Here is a 21,754-nt window from a genome sequence, read left to right as displayed (position 1 = left end):
CGCAAATTCCACCCCACCCCCTCCCCTGCATGTACAGTGTACTATGAAGAGGCGCGCGGGTGCGTTCCATTCATTCGCTATGCGACACGTACAGTGACAGGTGTATACGAGTGCATTGTACAAAGGGATATGTACCCACACGTACGCACGGACGAGCGGGCGATCGCGAGGCGGGTGTTTTCAAAACCACCAGCGGGCCTCTAGCATAGCTTCTATGGGACTTTGTGTGATAGCGCAAAAAACCGTCACATTTTTGTACGCGTGGGTACCGTACGTGGTACACATAACATACTAGTAAAACACAGCGTAACATACGTCGCATCTGAAAGTGTTGGGTGACTGGACGTCGGCTAAGCGATCAAAATGTGAGTCATTTTTTCTTCTCATTTTGTATTTCACAAGGAAAGTTTGACAGAGATGTGTCGTGGCTTACCTCACTCACTGTTCACGATGGATGGATGAGATCATGATGTACAAAATACACAATAATCTCACTCCTCTTTCAGCACAGGACTATATCATCAAACAGGCTACTCAGTTAACGAGAGCCTCGCAACCACACTCCTATCAGGTACATTCGAGAATAGACAGAAAGATCCGTCTGTCCGGAGGACTCTTTTATATTTTGCCATTAACGCTGTCCTCCGTAGACAGACGGAAGGTTGTAGTACCCATTGCTGTGTGGATGTTCTTAACCACGGTCTCTATGGAAAATTGGGTGAGGTACCTCACCCTTCTCGATTGCGTCTAATTCACGGCCCTAGGTCGGCAAATTTAAGCTTGAATAGTTAAATCAACTATTCAAGAATAGACTACACTCACCAGATTAATGAATAATCCAATATTTTAGTAGAATTTTCAACGTAAAACACAGCCTGTCGCGTCGTCACGTTCAAACTGCAGAAACACACACTATGAATCTCTTAGCCAATCACATGCGAGGTAGCTTCTACGTGTTTGTTTTACTAAAACACGTACCTCGCATGTGATTGGCTTTCAATGGCTTACAGATTAAAAATGGCGACTTACTGCTTGCGAACGGCGATGTTGCGATATCGATAAAATTTCTGCGTTATAACCGAGTAACTGTGAGTATTTCGATTGCACAATGTGAGAAATTAACCCCAAATATTGCTGCATAATGTGTCATGTCATGTCAAACTTGTTTGAATGTAAAATAGCTGCCTGAAATTTGGTTAATCGTAACGTTTGATCTGTGCGCTATTGCCACACAGGAGCTGGCATCATTGACTTCGGTCTGTATACGGAGGGGATCCGTGAAGCCAGACGTAGTCTCCGCGGAACATTCCCCGACGGACAGATACAGACCGATCTTTCGGTCAAATTCGAGAACTGAATCGCATCGCCATTCGTTCTTCCCAAGAACTGTAAGGAACTGGAATTCTCTGTCGTCAGAAATTGTTTCAGCGTCATCTGTGGGATCATTTCGAAACCGACTAACGGTTGATCACAGTGGCTAGTATTTTCGTCAAATTTTCTATGTGTTTGTAATGTAGTATATATCTGTAAATAAATTGTATTATAATGAATGTAAATAGCACCAGTCTGCAAGAATCTTCAGTCTATTGAAGGAGGCAGACTTAATCAGAAGAAGAAGACATTGATGTTGATCATGCTAAAAAACCGTTACAGCGACCTACGACAGAGTCTCTGTCAGAGAGAGCTAGTTACTTAGTAGTATACGACGATAACCGCAGCAGCGACCCCATACGGACAAATACGTTGTTACTGTGTTACAGCGCCCCGCGACGGGGTTAGTTATACGAGAGCTGTGTATATTCTGTACAGCGACAGCAGTGCCAGTCAGTCAGTACACTAGTTAATAGTATCTATTGTACTATTTAAACGGTTACCCGTTCGGGTTAGTGGCCAGCGACAAGGCTGTTTTTTAAAGGAGCTTCACATGTGTACAATGTATAACAGGGAGGTGGTCTCTAGCTCTTCCTACCTCCCTGCAGGTACATGTAACGGTTAAATAGGTTGTGTGTAGACCCCTACGCTCTGTAATACATGCTCTAATAGCTTTACTTGATTAATAATACATAGTCATAGGGCTTCTTCAGATCAAGTAACGTTAAGTCAGTAAGTGTTCTTCAACAGTTGTTGAAATGTTACATCGCTGAGTGAACAGTCATTTAATTTTGAGTTTGCGTAGACTCTATCTGTGCTTGATTTCATGCATGGGTTTGTTGGAGTGAAAATGTGGGGGAAAAAAATGGCTTTTGAATTATTTGCTTGCCAAATTTGTTCAAGCATTTTCCCTCTTCCAAATCCAATTAAACGCTTCCCAACTTGATTTCAGACAAGCGCTTATTTTTCTTATTGCACTTTCACTTGCGATATTTTGCTTGTATACCGTGCAATGGCATATGTTCACTTCTACTATCTCAGTATGTGCGTGCAGTTTATTGCTGTTTTTCCCATAGCCAAGTGACGTACCAATGACTGACCCTGCATCATTTTTTTATACCCCCGCCAAACGAAGTTTGAAGGGGGTATATAGGAATCAGCGGACGGTCGGTCGGTCGGGCGGTTGGGCGGTCGGGCAGTCGGTCGGGCGGTCGGTTGGGCAGTCGGTCCGTTGCAAATCTTGCGTCGCGAACTACTTCCTCAGTTTTCAACCGATTCCCATAAAACTTGGCACAGATGTGTGCCTTGGGTTGTAGATGTGCAAGACGTATTTTTTGACAGTACCCAAAAGTACGTTGCCATGGTAACGGCATATTATGGGCAAAAATGGGTACAAATCTTGCGTCGCGAACTCCTCCCAGAGTTTTTGATCAATTTTTATGAAATTAGGTACAGATGTTCATCTGAATATGTTAATGTGCAAGACACATATTTCCGCAGTGGCAAAAAGTGCGTTGCCATGGTAACGGCATGTTATTGGTAAAATATAGGGCAAAATGCTTCATGGCAAAACTGCTTCATCAGTGTTCTTCCAATTCTCATGGAATTCATATTGAATGTTTGTCTTAGGATATAGGTCAGCATGACACATTTCTTGACAGTGACAAAAAGTATGTTGCCATGGTAACAGCTCACATATTATGAGCCAAAATGATGGAAAATTTTGTGTTGCAAACTACTTCCTCAGTTTTTGCCCAATTTCCATGAAATTTGGTACAGATGTGTGCCTTTGGTTGTAGATGTGCAAGACGCATTTTTTGACAGTACCCGAAAGTACGTTGCCATGGTAACGGCATATTAATGGCAGAAGATCAAGGAAAGATCTTGCGGATTTAACTACTTCCTCAGTTTTTTGACCAAAGCTTATGAAATGTTGTTTGGCGGGGGTATAACCAGTTGCTGTAGCGACATTTCTAGTTTTGACTGACATTGATGAGATTTTGACGCACCCCTCGGTCAAAAATCTGATGATGGATGGACATACCTGGGAAAATGATGCACACTTAGGTCCTAGTACGTAGGTCACAAATTTTGTCGGACAAACCTTGGAAAATGACGCACACCTGGGTCACAAATTTTGACGGACAAACCTTGGAAAATGATGCACACCTGGGTCACAAATTTGACTGACCAAAGCAGGAAATGACACACCCAGTTTTTGTTTTTGTTTTTGTTTTTGTTTTTGTTTTTGTTTTTGTTTTTTTTTTTGGGGGGGGGGGCTTATCAGCCAATGAAACCCGGAAATGGCACAAGAAAAGAAAAAAATTGCATGGGGGAGTTTTTTTTTTTTTTTCTTATGCAGCTGATTAAACCCGAAAGTGGTCCACTTTTATAATTTTGAACCCCCCCCCCCCCCCCCCCCCATTAAAAATCCTACTTACAGGCCTGGACCCCAAAGTAATGCCCAAGGTTCTACCATGATTTTGAGGTGAAATTCTGGTGTCAAATTTCCTGTGAATTTCCATAACCTCATAAATATTGACCAAACTAGGGCCTACATTACTAACTTTGGTATATTGTCCTCTTTATTCAAATTTTACATGTGCAGTCTGTATGATTTTCACTCTAGCTAGCTCTAGACTATACTACAGATTGCCATCGGTGGTACACCCCAACTTTGAATCATGGCTCCCAGAAGGGAATACACTGTGAAGGAGGTGTTTGAGGAGTGCCAGCAGGGACTTCATACCCACAACAAGCTCATGACAGCCCTTCAGAAGACCTATGCAAAGGTGAGAAGAACAGGATTACAAACGACACCACCAACTACGGTATACAATGTAGTATTGCAAGTTTTCAGGGAAGGGTCTCAATTATAACTTGTGTAGATAAGACATTCTTTGATTTACACAACATATTGCACTATCACAGCAAAAGGACATTATACAAAATCAGCTTTTAAAAAGATGGTATGACAACAACCTAGGACACAATTGTTTCAAACATTTTATACCAGTGCACTTGTACCTGAAGTACAGAAATACAAGCCCATACATAGACAGAACCACGGCCGGTTGTCATGTTAGTACATGTATTACATTCACAGTAGTAGTGAATCATGACACAACTTTGAAGCCATTTTGCATTTTGTTTCAAGACAATTGGAAACTTTGAAGCATCTAAACAAAAGGCGGAAAATTAAATTGAAGTCTTTTACTAGAGTGCACTCAAGTTTGCAGTGAGATGCAACACACTAAACTGTTCTCTCTCTTGTCAATTACTTTTATCACTTATGGCAATTTCTGAAAGTGTGTGGGTCTGTTGTAAAATGAGGGCAATGACTTTTGAACAATTAAAACAACTCATCTACCTCCTTTGCTGCTATTGTTGATCTTTTTTTGTTATTATTGATGTTGAACAGGCTGAGGACAAGCACGCACTCAATGAAGAGTTGATCGGCTTTCTCAAGTACTCCATGGTTATCTTCAAGAGGGAGGCTGCTGTTGAACGCACCCTGGACTTTGTAGCCAAATTTGCTGCATCATTTGCTGTGGAGGACGAGGCCAAGGAGAATGATGCAGACACAGACAACAACTTCTTGCACTTCCTCTTCAATTTTCTCCTGAAGGTACGGGTAATCTCATTCTGTGTGCCATGGACTTTCACCTCAAATAATACTAATATCGTGTAGAATCCAGGTTAAATCTCCCAGGCACTCTCAATTGAACTGTGGCAAACAAGTTCAAGTGTATTGTTGGGGTGCCAATATCTCTCATTAGTAATTTGCTATTTTAAGATATGTCTTCATTGGCAGCTCTATACTCTGAAAGCCATTTTGTTTGGTGAAAAATTAAAATCTTCAGAGTACAGGATTGTTAGCATGCACTAACATGGTTCTCCACAGTAAACATGTAGTAGTCACCAGAGGTTAGCGATCAGCGTTGTGGTGTAAAGCTTAAACACAAAGACTTTAATGCTCTTATCTGATCTTATATTCTAGTCGCACAACGGGCGGGACCGAGCAGTGCGTTTCCGGGCATGCCAGATGATCAACAAACTGCTGAACAATCTCGGGGAGGAAGCCCAGATCGATGACGACCTGTATGACCGCATCTATCGCTGCATGCTGACCCGAGTGCAGGACAAGTTCCCCGCAGTGCGGGTCCAGGCAGTGCTGGCCCTGGCACGGCTCCAGGACCCTTCCGACCCTGACTGCCCAGTCATTAAAGGTGAGATACATGCCAAGGTCCCTGAGCACTTTCATGTGTTATAGCTGGTTCTAGTCTTATCAAAGTTCCCATGAACATAGAGACAGTTTCAATAAAAAACGGACAAGATTCATTTCTTGTAATTGGTGTACAGATGCAAATGTTAAATATCTTGTTATAGTTGTTAACCTGTTGAGGATGTGTCCCGAATATACTTGGGCAAGTGTCTATGGGAAATGGCATGTTGTAGCAAAATCAGACTGTCCTCAATCCATGGGTTAAAATATATTTATGTTGAGAGGCTTTGAAATTTAAGTATTCATTATTTCATTATGAACACACTGTATTGCAATTTATGTGTTTTCTAAGCAAAATGATAAGATCCTTGCTTGAAAGAGAGACCATTGACAGGTCAAGAGATCTTGCTGTAGAAGATGTATCTTCTTTTAATTGTCACTTTGCAAAATACATTGCTACATTAAGTTTCTTAAGGGCATCTTAGTATTCCTGTCATGACTTGTACATGGCTGAACCTCACAGAAGTATGAAATTATAAAGGCATCATGCATATGTATCGATGATTCAATTTAAAAGAAATGATTCCTGGTGTGGGATGCAAGTTGCACTACCTCTACCGTGTGTTAATTTGAATTTATGTTGGTGAATTGTTCTCCAATAGCGTACCTTTACCTGATGGAGAAGGATGTCAACTTTGAGGTCAGGCGGACGGTTTTGTCCTGCATTGCACCGGCCGGTCAGACCCTGTCGGCCATCCTGCAGCGTACCAGGGACATCAAGGACAGCGTGCGAAAAATGGCCTTCCTGGTAAACATCTCTTGATTACATGAACTCGGCTGGCTAATCGTTTCATCACATCTTTGTGATGGACATCATTATTGTACATTCTATTAGTAGAGATCCACTTTCACCTGTCTGTAGCAGCTACTGCAGAGAAACATGAAAAATGATTGCGCTAGGCAGGTAGATACTGAAGACAAGTTGGCTGACATTTTAATTGCATTACAGTTTAATCTGTTGACAGAAGAAAGTGTTGTACCGAGTGACCAATGTACAGGAACTATGATTCCTTGTTCGATATCTAGAATGATGAGATACTGCTGGCTGAGCAGCACTTATCAAAAAAATGTAGCCAGAGGTACTAAAATGTACAGCTGCTTTCTTTGTGCCTTTCCCCCTGATTATAGGTTCTTGCAGAGAAGGTGCACATTCGGGCCCTGTCCATCTCCAAACGAGTGAAAGTCTTGCAAGCTGGACTTACTGACCACTCAGGTAAAAAGAAACACACTAAATGTGCCTAAAAACTACAACTTTCTAGAAATCGGACAGTCACATTTGTCAATTAGACATCCATCTAATGATGCTTTGGAATTGTCATCAACCATCTTCATGTTTGCATCACTTGTCAAATTTTGTGCAATACCAAAAATTCAATTTTATTTGAAGCAGCAACAAAAGGGATGACATTATTTCTTCTACTAAGCTTTGAAATACAGTGCAGTTTTATGTACTGAAAGTCTTTTGCTCATCACAAACATGTGACCACATCACTTTGGTGGCACTCTCCCTAGGAAGTAAGTCACTGGCATATTGACTGCAAACCAATTTTCATGTTTTTCAAGTGTCACTCAAGCACTGAGTCTGTTCTGTTATTGTTTTGTTTTTTGTTTGTTTTTAGTTGATATGTTGCATGCCCTTGTGTCTGTGTTAGAAAATGAATTTCTGTTTGGTAACATTCTCCGTAAACTCTTGGTGTTAGAACATTCTTGCAAGTGATGGTCCTTGTGTTGATCCATCAAATTTGAAACGTGAGACAGACTCTCTCCTCTCCTACATGCCCCTCATCTTGTTTTCGTGCTCTTATTCCCAGATATGGTGAGAGATGTGTGTGCCAGCAAACTGCTGCAGAGCTGGCTGAGGGCCTTCGACGGCAACGCCATCGACCTCCTGGAGAAGCTGGACGTTGAGAATGCCTGCTCCACGGCGGAGCTCGCCCTCAAGACCATCTTCCAGAAGGTCCCCCCAACTGGCATCATTGAAGATTTCGACCTGCTGAATGAAGAGTAGGTGTAGAGGAGTATCTGGAAACTAGAATCATCACCTTTGTTTGTTTGTTTGTTTGTTTTTCTGGTTAAATCCGTGTTTGCTCTGTCAGAGTTATGTTTATTTAGCCAGTGTGTTTGAAAAAGTGGACTTATTGTTACTGCTTGCATTAATGGTGACATAGGAATGCATGTTCTGAAAGCCCTTACTCACACTGTAGAAATGGAAATTTTGTTGGTTTTTTTGTAGAAAAATATGATTCAGTCCTTTTAATTTTGCTTGAAAATTTCAAGCTTCATGAAGTTTTGTGAGATGATTTGTATCATAAGAATATGCAATTCCTAGAAGATTGAAGCTTGCACTGAGAATACTTTGGATTGAGATGTGCCATAGTGATTGCTGTTTTGCTTGATTATTATTATCATTAATTTTTTTTTTAATCAATCTTGGCAGTATGGTGATTCCCTCTGAGATGCTATCATGTGAGAATGTTCTTTACTGGAGATGCCTGGTGGAGCATGTCCGTTCCCTTGGAGACGAGGCGGAAGTTTTGATGGACAAACTGATGCCCAATGCCTCTGCATTCTGCGACTACATCCAGAAGTGAGAACAATCTCAAAATAGGACCCCATATTTCAAATGTTTAGAATTATTTCAGTGTAGAATTGGTTGTAAGTTGTTAAACACTGCAGCGGAAACTATAGTGCCCAGCTGATAGTGTGATACTGCAGTGATAGATAAATAGTTTTGAGGAATCCATTGCCTGAAAAATCGAGGACATTTGTTTTGTGTTTGTTTTTATCAATTTCTGGTTTTTTTTTCTTTTATTTGTAGTGACAGAATAAAATTAAGATATATATTGAAAAGATTTTAGTTAATTGAAAGCCACAAACATAGAAAATGATATCCATGGAATACAGTATACAAGATCTTTGTAAGGGAAGGAACAGTCATTGCCTTGCTGCCTTCCTTTTCGAAGTGTGATATCAAAATGACTACCACACTTACGCTATCATAATCTCAGTCTAGTTTTGTAAGCACTTTCCGCCTCCAAGAGTGATATGAAGTGTCACTGATTACATACTTGAAAAAGGGAAAATCTTTTGATTGAAACAATTTGCAGTATGTAAACACTGCAGTCTATTACATATTTGGTTCCCAAACAAGTGTCACACTTCTCACATCTCTCCCCATCAATGACATCGTACCACCGTAGGTTTTGTGAAACTCTAAATGAGACCGGCGGTCATGATGTCACCACCGTCGTCATGAACACCCTCAAGCAGGAGTTCATCTGCGAGCACCTCCTCAAGATGACGTCCAGCCTGGATCAGTCTGACGAGGTTGGCAGGTCAGTTAACTTTGATTCATCATTCGTGACCAGCACCTCTCAAATAGGAAGTTTTGCAAATGTCAATGCTTGCACTAAGATCTTTGATTTCTCTGGAGTCTAGTGTATGCTTCTGGTGATGTAGTTATTCATTTTTAATGAAAAAGGTATTTTCATCATGTAAGTAGTCATGATCAAAGAAAACTGGAAATATATTTTATTGGCACAGTACTGTCAGACACAATGTATGATTTCATTGTCAATGTCCCTAGAATGTAAGAGAGCCCAGCCCTACTAAACCATTAACATACCTTATAACACAGACCCCTGCACGGTGATCACATTTTGAGCAAGATAAAGTCATGTTCATTTTCAGAATATATATATATGGCACTTGATTTATTTTTTCCCACGAGCCTTGCAGGAATAAAGTCAGGTGTCACTGCTTCCTGTTTCATAATCACAATTGTTAATCCTGTGATACTGATGATGATAATGATTATTGTTTTGCTATATTATTATTGTCATCAGAATTGTCCTTGATATCAAGAAAAAGATTATGATGATCATCATTGGTATGTGATGGATATAGGCTAGCTAGACTGGAGATGGCTGCCATCCTTGAAAACATCAGGAGAGGGCTTTTGCATACTTTTTCCTTTGCCATGATTCAAGAACATTAACCCATGCAACCCCACTTTGCAGGAAGAGACTGGATGCACTGGTGCAGGAGCTGCTGATTGCACCCCACGTGCCCCCCTCCCTGGTGGCCACTCTCATCGTCCGGCTAAAGGACTTCCACATCGACGATGAGGCCCGCATCGGACTGATGGCGGAGATCGTCGCAGACATCCGGGAGCCCATCACCGTGGTGAACAAGCCCATACCAGCCGACGAGATTCGCAAGCGAGAGCTCAAGGTTGGCACCCTCTTCGTTTTTGTAGCACGAGGGAATCTACTATGTACTTGAGAATTGAGGCTCAAGATAGATGCCTGAATGTTTTGATGGCTTTGCAGATACAAATGTGTACTGTAAGGATGTACTCAAAGTTCTTCTGTACCATGCTCTACTGGAGTCTGCAAGCGTCCTTGATTGTTCAGAAGGCTCCCTGTAAGATCAACTCTTAGTAATATAGTATCCCTTCATGCCCCAACCAAAAAAAAAGTATAGAAGTCTCCTTGATTTTGTATCCACTGGCTTTCTTTCCTTGTGATACATGTTCCTGAACTGACTATCACTGGACGAAGGCTCATGACATTCTGCTGATTCCTAATGCATTAGAATTGCATTCATTTAGGATGTTTTTATCATGGCACCTGAGTGGGTTGACTGACTTACACTGACTGCCATACTTTTTTTATGGGGGTGGGGGGGGGGGGGGAGAGAGAGAGAGAGAGACTTAGCCGAATGTTAATGAAATATTTTAACATGTCACTCTGAAGTCTACTTTAATAAAGCTGTCTAATGAAATTCTTCCAGAATATTGCTATATTTTTGCAGCTCAATGTGTAGGTTGTTAGAGCTGAACTTTGTTGTATACTCTTCATTTTATCCTATTAGGATATGCTATAGTGCAAATGCCATTGCTTGAAATACTTGTGTAAAGCTACCCCTAAATGTATATACATCACAGGAAGGTGTTTCTGCAACCATAATGACTTTACAACAAACAAATGTTAGCTTGTTACGTAACGGCTTCAAAATCTTGACATCCATTTCTTCAGTTGGCCAGCGTCCGGCTGGACCTGACCCAGGCCAGAGATGCCCTGGAGGAGTCTGTGGCCCACCAGGACTTTGGCCAGGCTGCAGAGTTGAAGCAGAGGTTGGAGGAGCTGGAATGCACTAAGAACTCTCTCCTGGAGGAGTCTCAGATTATGAACACCACACAGGAGATCCGCACTGAGAAGGTATGTTGGAGCAGCATCCACCATGCAGTTATTAGACAAAGGGAGGGGGAGGATTAACATATTGTGAATGTATCCATCTTGGTTGCAGGCTCTGAATTGTAGGTCCTTCCTTGATCCTCCTCTTTCTCCTCTTCCTCCTCTTCCTCCTCCTTTGTCAGTCTGTCAGTCTAAGCATGCATTGTGTCAAATCCTTTTTCTCAACTAGCCAGATGAACCAATTTACTTTGATTTTGACAAGCTTGTTAGAATTCTAAAAAACCCACCTCAGAGTAATCCAGCAAGCAGAGTTAACATTAACAAAGTTAGAATGTTAAAACAAAGTTGAGAGAAGTTAAAGGCACTCAGTCGTGGCGAGTGGTTTGTGCGGCACGGAGATGAACGCAACACGCTGCCTCCCCCATTCTGTATCAAATGTAGTGACCCCGAATGAGAATAGCGCTGGCTCAATGGGTCAGCGAACAAAACGCGTAAGCTACAAGAGCGCTCTCTGTGCTAATCTCCTAACCCAAAATGGCTGTCCGAGCGAGCCACGTGAGCTTCCGAATGGACGCACACACTCAGTGCGCATGCGCATGAAGAGGGGCCAAAAGAGCCACGCGTCTTCTGGCCTCTCTCCTCCAATCACTGCAGCTCGCAGTGACAATATTTGTGTATGATGCGTACACACACATGCACACACACACACACACACACGTCTTCTGGCCTCTCTCCTCCAATCACCGCAGCTCGCGGTGACAGTGTTTGTGTGTGATGCGTACACACACATGCACACAAACACACGTGTCTCAGTGGCAGCATTGTCCCACACGTTTATGGATATAGCACCGAGTCTGGCATTGTGCAATTGCATGCACAAACTTCGGTGGTTCGGAGTTTACGTACCATTAGGGATGGCGATCAGCTGCCTTTAAGGGTATTAGAAGCAGTGACATTTTGCAGTAGGAAGGTTTAAATGACTGCCCCCCCCCCTCATTCAACTGTAAACCAGCGCCCTCTATTGCTTTTAGTGACAAATTGTATCTTTTTTTTTTCTTTATTTTTAGAGTGACCCGGAGACCCTACTGAAGTGCCTGACCATAGCAGCAGAGCTGATGCAGCATCTGAGTGTGAAGGAGCTGAACCCAACCCTGCAGACTCTTTTCACTGTACTGGTAGGTGAACGAAAGGACTCCTTATCGGGGGTTATCAGGAACAGAGAGGCTTAAAGGACAAGTTCACCTTCATAAACATAAGGATTGAGAGAATGTAGCAATATTAGTAGAACACATCATTGAAAGTTTGAGGAAAATCAGACAATCCGTTCAAAAGTTATGAATTTTTGAAGTTTTTGTGCAGTAACCGCTGGATGAGAAGACTACTGCAGTGTGTGAATAACTTAGATGTCACATGCGTACAACAATATAAGGAAAATATAAAGAGAGTTTCACAAAATTTCATCTTTTGAAGAAAGTACACATTCGTCCGACTTGTTACCGACAAATGTTATGGGTAATATTATTCCCCCTGCCTTTAGAAAGGGGCAAGTCAAGTGCTCTTTTATTATGCGAAAAAAGTGAAAATATGTTGAATTTTCTTTACATTTTCTTTATACTGTTGTACGCATATGACTCACAAGCTGTAGTAGTCTCCTCATCCAGCGGTTCCAACACAAAAATTTTAAAAATTCATAACTTTTGCATCGATTGTCCAATTTTCCTCAAACTTTCACTGATGTGTTCTACTAATATTGTTGCATTCTCTCAATCTTTATGTTTATGAAGGTGAACTTGTCCTTTAAGACGTCAAGTGTCTTAGTATTTCAGTACTACAATTCTCATTTTATATATGAATAGTGCATGTTTCATTGAATGATCATATGCTAGTTAATTTTGGACTGTCCATGAGGAGGATTTTATATTTTGGTTATGAGTACTGTAAAAACATGAATGATACCACCTGTTTGAATCAGTGCAACACTGTTAATGTTGGCAATGTAAAATGCTTCATTGTAATTGTATTTATGAAAGGGATTTCCCAAGAAATGTGCTGAAATTTGTCTCAGATGGTTGACTGCGTGAAGTTGTATTGGTGCTCTAATTATGTGGACAAGCAAAATTAGGCTTAGATCATAAATACCAGCTGAAGAATGCTGTAAAAACTTTCAATGCTGTAAAATCTTTCAATTTCAATGGAGATGAAATAAAAACAACTTGAACAACTTGAACTTGAATGTACATTCTTGGAACTGCTAATTTACTGGTAATATGGACGAGGAAGGTTATTCATTTTTTAGATACTGTGTACAACTGTTATAGTGTTTTGATATTGCACCAATTTAGTCCATGCTTTCTGAGCTCTGTAAGCACACCAATTCCCTTTCTCTTTAATATGCATTTGAAACTTATAGTGGCATGGTGTTGACATTAACTGATCACATTTTTCAAAAGTACTTCTTGGCTGCCAGCCACCTATGAAGCTATGTTTGAGAATTGTTTGATTTGACATAAACTGCCAATATTACACAACTTTGCCCTGTCAATTATATTTCAAGCAGTAGTGAGGCACAAAGGAGATAATATAGGTGACTGGTCAGGTTTGACACAATATTATGTCTGGACTTTCCTTGACCAGGTCCTGCCTGGAATCACCAATGAGGATCCCTCGGTCCGTAACATGGCGGTCAAGTGCCTGGGGCTGGGAGCCCAGATCAGCCGCAACTTTGCCAAGCAGCAGCTTCTTCTCCTCATGCAGGTAAACCTCCTTCCAACATAGAGATCAAGACAGACCTGTGTAGGTGGCCCATCTGTGTCACACACTTACACACCCCACCACCCCATAATTCAACAAATCATGCCCCTCCAGTTGCTGGAGAGAAACTCAATCTTATGGTGTGTTCCCTCATCTCCCAAGGAATTAGGGAAACTTTCCAGCCAGGTTGTCACCTTCTGGCACACTCACACTTATTCCAACTCCAGCAATGGTCTGCCTTTTCCTAGTTAGTAACTATTTATTCCCCCCCCCCTCCCCTTAGCTAGGATGAAGAAACAGTGTGGATGTGCAAACAAGCTTCTTGTTTAAAGACACCAAACCCTTTGTGCAAGTGCTTTGTGTAATTCTCTTTATTCATAATACCTGCCTGTCAGCCTGTCTTCTTTCTGTGTGGAAGCAAATGCTGGTACCTCAGATAAGATGTTGCACTGAGTTCAGAGTCTTAATCTGAGCCATTTACACCGAGAAACCACTTTGTAAATTTTATATAGCAGTGTGAAGCCATGGCAAAAAGTGGCTAGAAACAAAAAATAGTTGGAAGTTAGAGTCAGATGCCAAACTCTTTCCCGTTCATCCCTTTTATCAGTGACAAAGTCTAGATATTCTTTGCCTGTGATGTGGTAAATGTTATTGATGATAATGAATCTTGTGTCAATGTTGGTGCTGCCCCTCCCAAGATCTCCCAAGTGGACCAGGAGACGATCCAGATCACAGCCCTGCAGGCCGTCTTCGACATCGCCCATACCTATGGGCTAGACATCTTCAAGCTCCCAGAGTCGGGCTCCTTTGAGGGTGTTGCTGGAAAGGATGAAGGAGAAAAGGACAAGGAGGAGGAGGAGGAGGAGGAGGAGGATGCTAAAGAAGAGACACCAGCAGATAAAGACAAAACCTCCCAGAACACTGCCACTAGTGTTCTGTCCATCCTCACGAAGCTTCTTGATAGTGAGGTGAGATTAGTTTTTAACTTGTTTGCAAAAATCTCCAGACATAGTGATTACTAGTTAGATGTATTCTTTTTTTTTTTCTTCACTAAATTTGTTTTCAGTTTGATCAATGTTCTCTGTTTGTACCAAAGTAATTATGCAAGAAATGTGTGACTTGCCATTGTTCTGTTAAGTGTTCTGCTGTCTTGATGGAGAAACACACAAAAGATGATTGAATATATTTTGTTTGTCTTGTCAGTAGAAGTATACTTCTCATATTGTTTTTCTCTACGAGGCATCAACTTTACTCATTAAGATTTTCCATCATTCATACATTTTCCTATGCATACATTCCATGATGTCCTATAATCAAAGAAATGATTTGAATAGATCTATGTTGCACCAACTAATGAATATTCAACACTAAATACTGCTGAAAAGATTCATCTGATTGGAATGTCTAATTATTGAATAGGGAATTTGCAACTGATTGTGACAAAATGAACTGAATACTGCAAGATTATTACTTAAGACCTCTACCTCCCTGTCACCCGTCACTCTTCCTTCCTCAGAGCAATGAGCTGCGGACCGTCGCAGCGGAGGGGCTGTCCAAGCTTCTCCTGTCTGGCCGCATCACCAGTCCCCGCCTGCTGTCCCGTCTCCTCCTGCTGTGGTACAACCCTACCTCTGAGGAGGACCAACATCTCCGCTCCTGCCTCGGAACTTTCTTCCCTATCTACTCCTTTGCTGGAAGGTGTGTGTAGGCCATGTGTCTATAGAAAACATCAGTGGTTTATGTTGTATTTATTTGCCCATTCTTATTTCAACCAAAGTGTTGTCTCTCTTTAAAATGGCATCATTGCTTCTTCATCATTGTTAGCATTTTCAATATCAGAATCATAATGGCTTCACCATTTCTATGGAACCTCCACATGCCCAAACAGTAGCATACATGAGACCTACATGAGGTAGCCATAACAATGTGAATGTGTCTAACCCAAGTATGTATGCTCATAATTTTTATCATGGCTCCTACTAAAACACTGAATACTGCATACGCCATACATTTAGCAAGTCTAAATTTTTGCGAAGCCCGACAATTTCGCATGTGCTTGAATTTGAGATTGTAAAGTACAGTACGTAATGGAAAAATGTATGCGTGCATGTCACATTCATGTCAGGTTCAAAGTCAATATTTTCGCATGTCTTGAAATTCGCGAAGATAAAAACCTCACGAAATACTCAGCATATGCAGTTATTCATGTCGATGAGAGGCAATTTGTCAATCAGTTCCAATAAAAACTGCTTCATGCAAAAATTATTAATTTGAATATGATTGCATATTGATTCTTAAAGCCTAATTACAATACTTTGATCAATGCACTGTTTGTGTACTGTGCAGGGTTCACCAGGAATGCTGGGAGGAGGCCTTCCTTCCAACCCTGAGGACACTCTTCAATGCGCCAACCACCTCCCCTCTGGCCGAGGTCAACCCCAGCAATGTGGCTGAGTTCATGGTCCACCTAACCAACCACACTATGCTGACCAATGGACAGGCCTCTGACATACAGGTGAGGAAAACATACAACCAACTTCACTCAACCCATCAATTAAGAAGAAAGATAGGGAATACAGTGAAAAACAAAATTTCATGAGGGACTTGTCGTCTGAAGTATGCTATAACCATTGGTGACTGGTTCAGTTTAGATGAACTCTTTAAACAACAGAGACATTATTGAGTACAGTAATATAGGATCAGATAGTGCCATGGAAATATATTTGTGTTTCTCTCTTTTCACCAATGTCTAGATACTGTAAAACGAGGAATATTCGCGTGCATTTTAATTTCGCGAATTTCGCGAGTGCCAAGAGTCGCAAAATTAAAATGCACGCAAAAGTTCTTGTCTACACAATATGCGTTGAATGCCAGTGGCAGTTCGCCAAAATATCATGCCGCAAAAAAGGCCGTCGGCTCCAATTCGCGAAAAATTCATGCCGCGAATATATCATGTTTTACAGTATATATGGGTGCATACAGATGAATATTGAGAATGCCCTCAACAGAGATTATTCTACATTATTCCACATATAGAATCAGATTGTAATGTCATTCAGTGTAACTTCAAGGTTAAACCCTTACATCCCTTTTAACCCCTTTATGATGTAAATATTTTTTTGTTCCCTGAGTGACCTTGACAATGATGTCAGCCACTATCACATGTCATTTACAATCTGCTTACTTTTCTGCTGTTGTTGTTGAGTGCAGGAAGCCACCGTCCATGACAACCTGGCCCTGAAACTGGCCAATGCCATCCTGGAAGACCCCGAGGCCCCCGGCACTCGTGTCCTGGCAAAGACACTGACCCTGCTGACCATCAGTGGCCACAGCCAAGCCCTCCGGTCAGACATGAAAGTCCTCAGCGACATGCTCCTGGAGGTCAGTCTCCTCTTGACTGCTGTCCTAGCCTTAATTGTTTGGCCATCCAGGCTTGCGGGCGCTCACTTGCTAGCTAAAAGCCTGCTAGGTAGAACCTTTAAGTGACTGAAGAGTTGTTGATATTGATATCAATGCTAAAGCTGTGATAAAGGGATTGCATGTCAGCATTAAAATTTCTCCACAAAAGTTGATGAATGCTGTTTTCTTACTTCAAAAGTGAGCAGTAAACTTTATTTTCTAAATGGTCTCATAAAAAAAGAGAATGCTACATGTAGGTAGAAGATCATATTGAAGCAAAGGAGCTGCAAGCTATAACTTTCAATGTCTTGCACTCGGCTCATACTAAGATTGCTCTGTTGCCATTTTTGTTTTTGTTTTTATGTTTTTTTAATGTAAAGTTCCCAACTTATTTAACCCGTTGAGGACGAGTCTCGAGTTTACTCTGGAAGGGGTCTATGAGAATTGCATGTTGTAGCAAAATCAGTCCATCCTCAATGGGCTAACCTTGCAACATAGAACTGAAAAGAATAACATTTCAAAATGCTTCATGCAGCATTCACAGCTTCATGAGCTGACAGGACTGTTTTTCACTTTAAATGTCCTCATTTTTGTTAAAGTTGCTTCGTCCCTTTGCTTATGAAGCGTAAATGTGTCACTGATTTTTACTCAAGTTTATACATGTGAGAAGAATACATGTCATCATCATCATCATGACAGTTTTTATCCGGATCTGTCCTCGATAACGGGGATGGCCGGAATTACCTCACAGCTCTCACAGCAATAGCTCTCACACCTCACCACCTCTTCCACTTTGGGGCATCTTTCTTTCAAACCAGTTCCTCCACTTGTCTCTTCCACATTTTCTTTGGTTGCCCTTGCTTTTGTGGCTCATTCACTTTAAACTCTAGATTGTGTAATATATATCATTTTTGTGTGTGGGTAGGATGGGGAGGAGGGGCTAGAGCAGCATAATTTACCCCTCCTTGGTCAACAGGCATGTACACACACCTATGCCACTCTTAGAAAGCCAACCTGCAATATATTATCTCTGACTGAAGATAGGCCATCTTGCCATAATTGTATGTACCAGGATTAGTGTATGCCCATTTCGTGGCTCATGCTTGGCTTGTGATTGTTGCAATCTTGACAGCATGTGGCAGAGACCGTTGCCAGGCGTCACCTGGAGAAGTTTGCCGACATCATCGGCGCCCTGGAGAACGATGAGGAGCAGGAGGACGGGGGAGATGGGGCAGAAAAGACGGGAGAAGCAGCCGAGGAGGCAGAGGAGGACAAAGTGATGGACAAGGAAGAAATACCAGAGGAGACTGACACCAGAGAAGACATAGAAGGGAAAATAAAAGAGGTGAGTTCTAGAATGGACATCACTCTTATGCTACCAACTTCTCCGCTCTATCGTTGCTGTGTGTCTTTGGGAGTACATAACACTCATTGCCACCTGGTTCATTCATGGCCTGGTAAAGATGAGGACATCTAAAAGAAAATTTTGGGAAGCATATGGGGTATGTTTAGATAAGTAGAGATGATTTTGTTCCCCTCAGAAACATTCCTGTCAAGATTAAAGTTCCGATAATATGTGATATCAAATTCAGTGTTTTATAAGTGCACAGGGGAACCTTGTTGTAATGAGCTGCTTGGGACTGGCGTTGAAATTTCCTAGTTATATCGAGTGTCTCATTATATCAGGGATGAGAACAAAAGAATGTAAAAGGAATTGGACCAACAAAATTACCTGCATTATATCAGGTATCTCGCTGTATCCTACCTCATTATAACGAGATTCCACTGTATATGACTACTGTATGTCATAGAATGTTATATTTCCAGCATTGTGTAAAAACAACTATATGTAAAGTACCAATGATTTATTTGTGATTGCACAAAGTTTTTTAAGAGTCACATTTCTGACTGTCAACCTGCAGTACTGTAAAAGTGGATATTTTCGCATGGCTAATTTTTTGCGCTTGGCCGGGTCGGAAGAGTTTCGCGTGTTTTTAATTTCGCGGAATCAAGACATCATACACAGGCACATATGGCAAGCAAAAATATTCACGTGCTTTTATTTTCGCGCTAGTTTCTGGTTGCGCGAAATGCGCGAAAATTTGAACACCGCAAAAATTTCCACTTATACAGTATATTTGTGGATCCTGTGGGATACTTTTGTCCCATTTTCAGCTTTACGCAGAAAATCATTTTACTTGTGATTCTTTATTACTCTGCATATTACAATATACTAGCCACAAGAACCGGAGCCTGAGGCAGTCACTGCAGCCGAGACTCTTTCAGAGGAGTGTAAGAAGGAGGCAGAAACCGAAGAAAAGCCTGTCAAGAAGACTAGAGGAAGAGGTATGGTTCACAAGAAGAGATCATTTGATTGGATGATGATGCATTCAGCATAGAAAGTGTAGCATCGTGTTATTCTTATGTTAGTTGCTGTGTAGTTTATTCGCATAATGTACTTAGCAACAGAGAATGTATCTGCCACTATGTCTCTTTAGGAAGGATGGTAATCACAAAAATTAAATTTTGTGTGTCCCTTTTTGCAACCCTGAAGATTGGTTTCCTTTTATAAGCTGATATATTGTAGAGGTAGGTAACTCAGACCTTTCCTCAGAATGATAATGATAGAACTAGAAATTTGTTCATGATGGAGATGGAAACACCACTATAGATTACCACTGAATTTTATTTAGACCCCCCCCCCCAAAAAAAAAAACCAAACAAACAGCAACAACAACAACACAACAACAACAACAAAAACAACAAAAATGCAACCATTATTCTCAATGCAAAAGGGGAGCATATTCTCGTTTGACATTCAATATAAGTGTTAGCTTTGCATTTCTTTTTGAACAATTATGTGACCAGTGTATTACTATGAAATTTCATACATTGTGTAGGGGGACACTAATACTGTGATGTTTGCTGGAGGGATATATCTGTACAACCTTTTGAGAGGTTAAAAATGTGACAGCATGAAGTCTGTCTACATTTCTCTGTAAATCACAGCTTTGTGACACTTTATTCATTTACCTCACCAGGCAAGAGTGCGAAGACGCCAGCTCAGCAGAAGAAGCCAGCCAAGACACCGGGTACTCGGGGCAGGAGGAGGGTAGTTAAAGAGGAGAATGAAAGGTGAGAAGAGGAATGATCGATAAATGATTGACGTCATGTCTCACTACAATGTTTGTAATAATTTGGTTGACTTTATAGCATTGATAGAGTCCATACCATTCTCAACTGGAATGTAAAGTACAAAATAATGTTCTTGAATTGCTTTTTAAGTGAAGTAAAGACAAAGTTACCTCGCTCCAGTTCTACACTCCACACTTCGTGGACTTTTGATAATACATATCAAATGGATTCCCCAACAATTCGATGATACTGTCCCTCTAAGTTGATTTGTTCTGTCCTGCACTCTTTTCCCTCTATTCCCTGTATAGTGAGAATGAGGAGAGCCAGGCCAGTGTGACCCGGTCAAAGGTCAGAGGGGGTCGCGCCAAGGGCAAGGCCAAGCTGGCAGAGCTTGTGATGTCAAGTGAGAGTGAGGACAGTGATGCAGAACTGTTTGCTGGACATGCTCTGAAGAGGTAAATAGAAACCACAGATAGAATCTCCTTGTTCGATCTCCAGAACAAAAGGCTCAGAATGATGAGCAACACTAATTACTCATTTAAAGGAAGCTTCATTATAATGAGGTCAAATGTAGCAAACTACTTGATATAACAAGGTCATTTTGCAGGTCCCATTCTTTTACATCTGTTCATTTGTTTGTTTGTTTTTTATCCCTGAGATGGCAAGATACTCGATACAACAAAGAAATTTCAGTTGTCCCAGGCAGTTTGTTATAACAAGGTTTCCTGTATTTGGCTTCTGTCAAACATTAGCTTTTCCAGTTATCTTGGAAACAAATTTAAGCAAAATTGAGCAAATTTTGCCAGAATCGACCCCAATGGAAGAGAAATGGGAGTTGTACTATTTAGGACCCGCTTGTTTCATCACCTGGCTCAGTGCTGTGGATCTGGATGTTTTATGCTGTTTGCTTATGTAACCCTGCATTTTGTGATGAATAGAGAGAAAAGCATCAAGTAATTTTCATAATGGCACGTGATCACTCACTTTGTAATCAAAATATGTTTCATGTGATACGTAATAGAGTACTATGACTGCTGTGTAGTTAAAGGAGATTGGTTGTATGTGTTTGTTTTTCTGTGTGCATGTGTATGCTGTTCCGTACAATGAATCAGCTCATTATTTTCTGGGGGTTTTTTTTCCCTTGTATCCTCTCTTTTCTTTGTACCAGGGGATCAAAGCGAGACAGGGTGCTCAAAACCCTGAATTATGCCGATGATGACAGCTGTTGAGAAGAAAATCAGGTGTGATGAAACTTGAAGTGCCTCTATTATCTTTGGAGGAAAAGATAAGTAGACACAAGAGAAGAAATAACAACAATTTCGTCACTGTGTCTTCTATATCATGTGGTATTAAAGGGATTGTACAGTTTCGGTTGAGACCTAACTTTAGATTTCTAACATTTTGTGGTGAGATAATGAAAAACCTCTTATGAAATATGAAAGAGCATGTAATTTTATGAGGAATTCAACGTTTATTTGATGAAAATTGGTTTTGAAATAGCTGAGATATCCAAAAAGAGCAATTCTAATGAAGTGTGGGACCCACACTTTCACACAATCGCTTTGTTTTACCTTGTTTTTGGATGTTTCCATCATTCCAAACCCGATTTCCATCA

The 21,754-nt window shown here is 41.1% G+C and overlaps 1 protein-coding gene across 1 annotated transcript; it reads left to right on the top strand.

The window, feature by feature from the left end:
• The first annotated feature begins 314 nt into the window (after positions 1-314).
• LOC139708719 (condensin complex subunit 3-like) lies at positions 315-21,368 on the top strand. The gene is made up of 22 exons (XM_071620652.1): positions 315-365; positions 4,001-4,163; positions 4,793-4,999; positions 5,372-5,600; positions 6,259-6,404; positions 6,785-6,869; positions 7,468-7,660; positions 8,094-8,243; positions 8,857-8,991; positions 9,676-9,889; positions 10,696-10,878; positions 11,922-12,029; positions 13,489-13,608; positions 14,304-14,573; positions 15,122-15,303; positions 15,952-16,120; positions 16,816-16,986; positions 18,137-18,349; positions 19,242-19,350; positions 20,046-20,139; positions 20,448-20,581; positions 21,301-21,368. The coding sequence occupies exons 2-22, from the start codon at positions 4,056-4,058 to the stop codon at positions 21,366-21,368; spliced, it is 3,288 nt and encodes a 1,095-aa protein (XP_071476753.1). The 5' UTR covers positions 315-365; positions 4,001-4,055.
• The last annotated feature ends 386 nt before the right edge of the window (positions 21,369-21,754 follow it).

This window comes from Diadema antillarum, unplaced genomic scaffold, assembly GCF_040938485.1.
Source record: "Diadema antillarum isolate AM-2024a unplaced genomic scaffold, OU_Dant_1.0 seq00001370_RagTag, whole genome shotgun sequence".
Classification (NCBI taxonomy): Eukaryota; Metazoa; Echinodermata; class Echinoidea; order Diadematoida; family Diadematidae; genus Diadema; species Diadema antillarum.
Note: the sequence above shows the minus strand (reverse complement) of the source record. Positions and strands in the feature narration are given on the sequence as shown.

Coding starts and splice junctions, on each gene's coding strand:
- LOC139708719 (XM_071620652.1), top strand. CDS start 4,056: ATGGCTCCCAGAAGGGAATACACTGTGAAGGAGGTGTTTGAGGAGTGC. Junction 9,890..10,695: donor TTCGCAAGCGAGAGCTCAAG/GTTGGCACCCTC, acceptor CCATTTCTTCAG/TTGGCCAGCGTCCGGCTGGA. Junction 10,879..11,921: donor AGGAGATCCGCACTGAGAAG/GTATGTTGGAGC, acceptor CTTTATTTTTAG/AGTGACCCGGAGACCCTACT.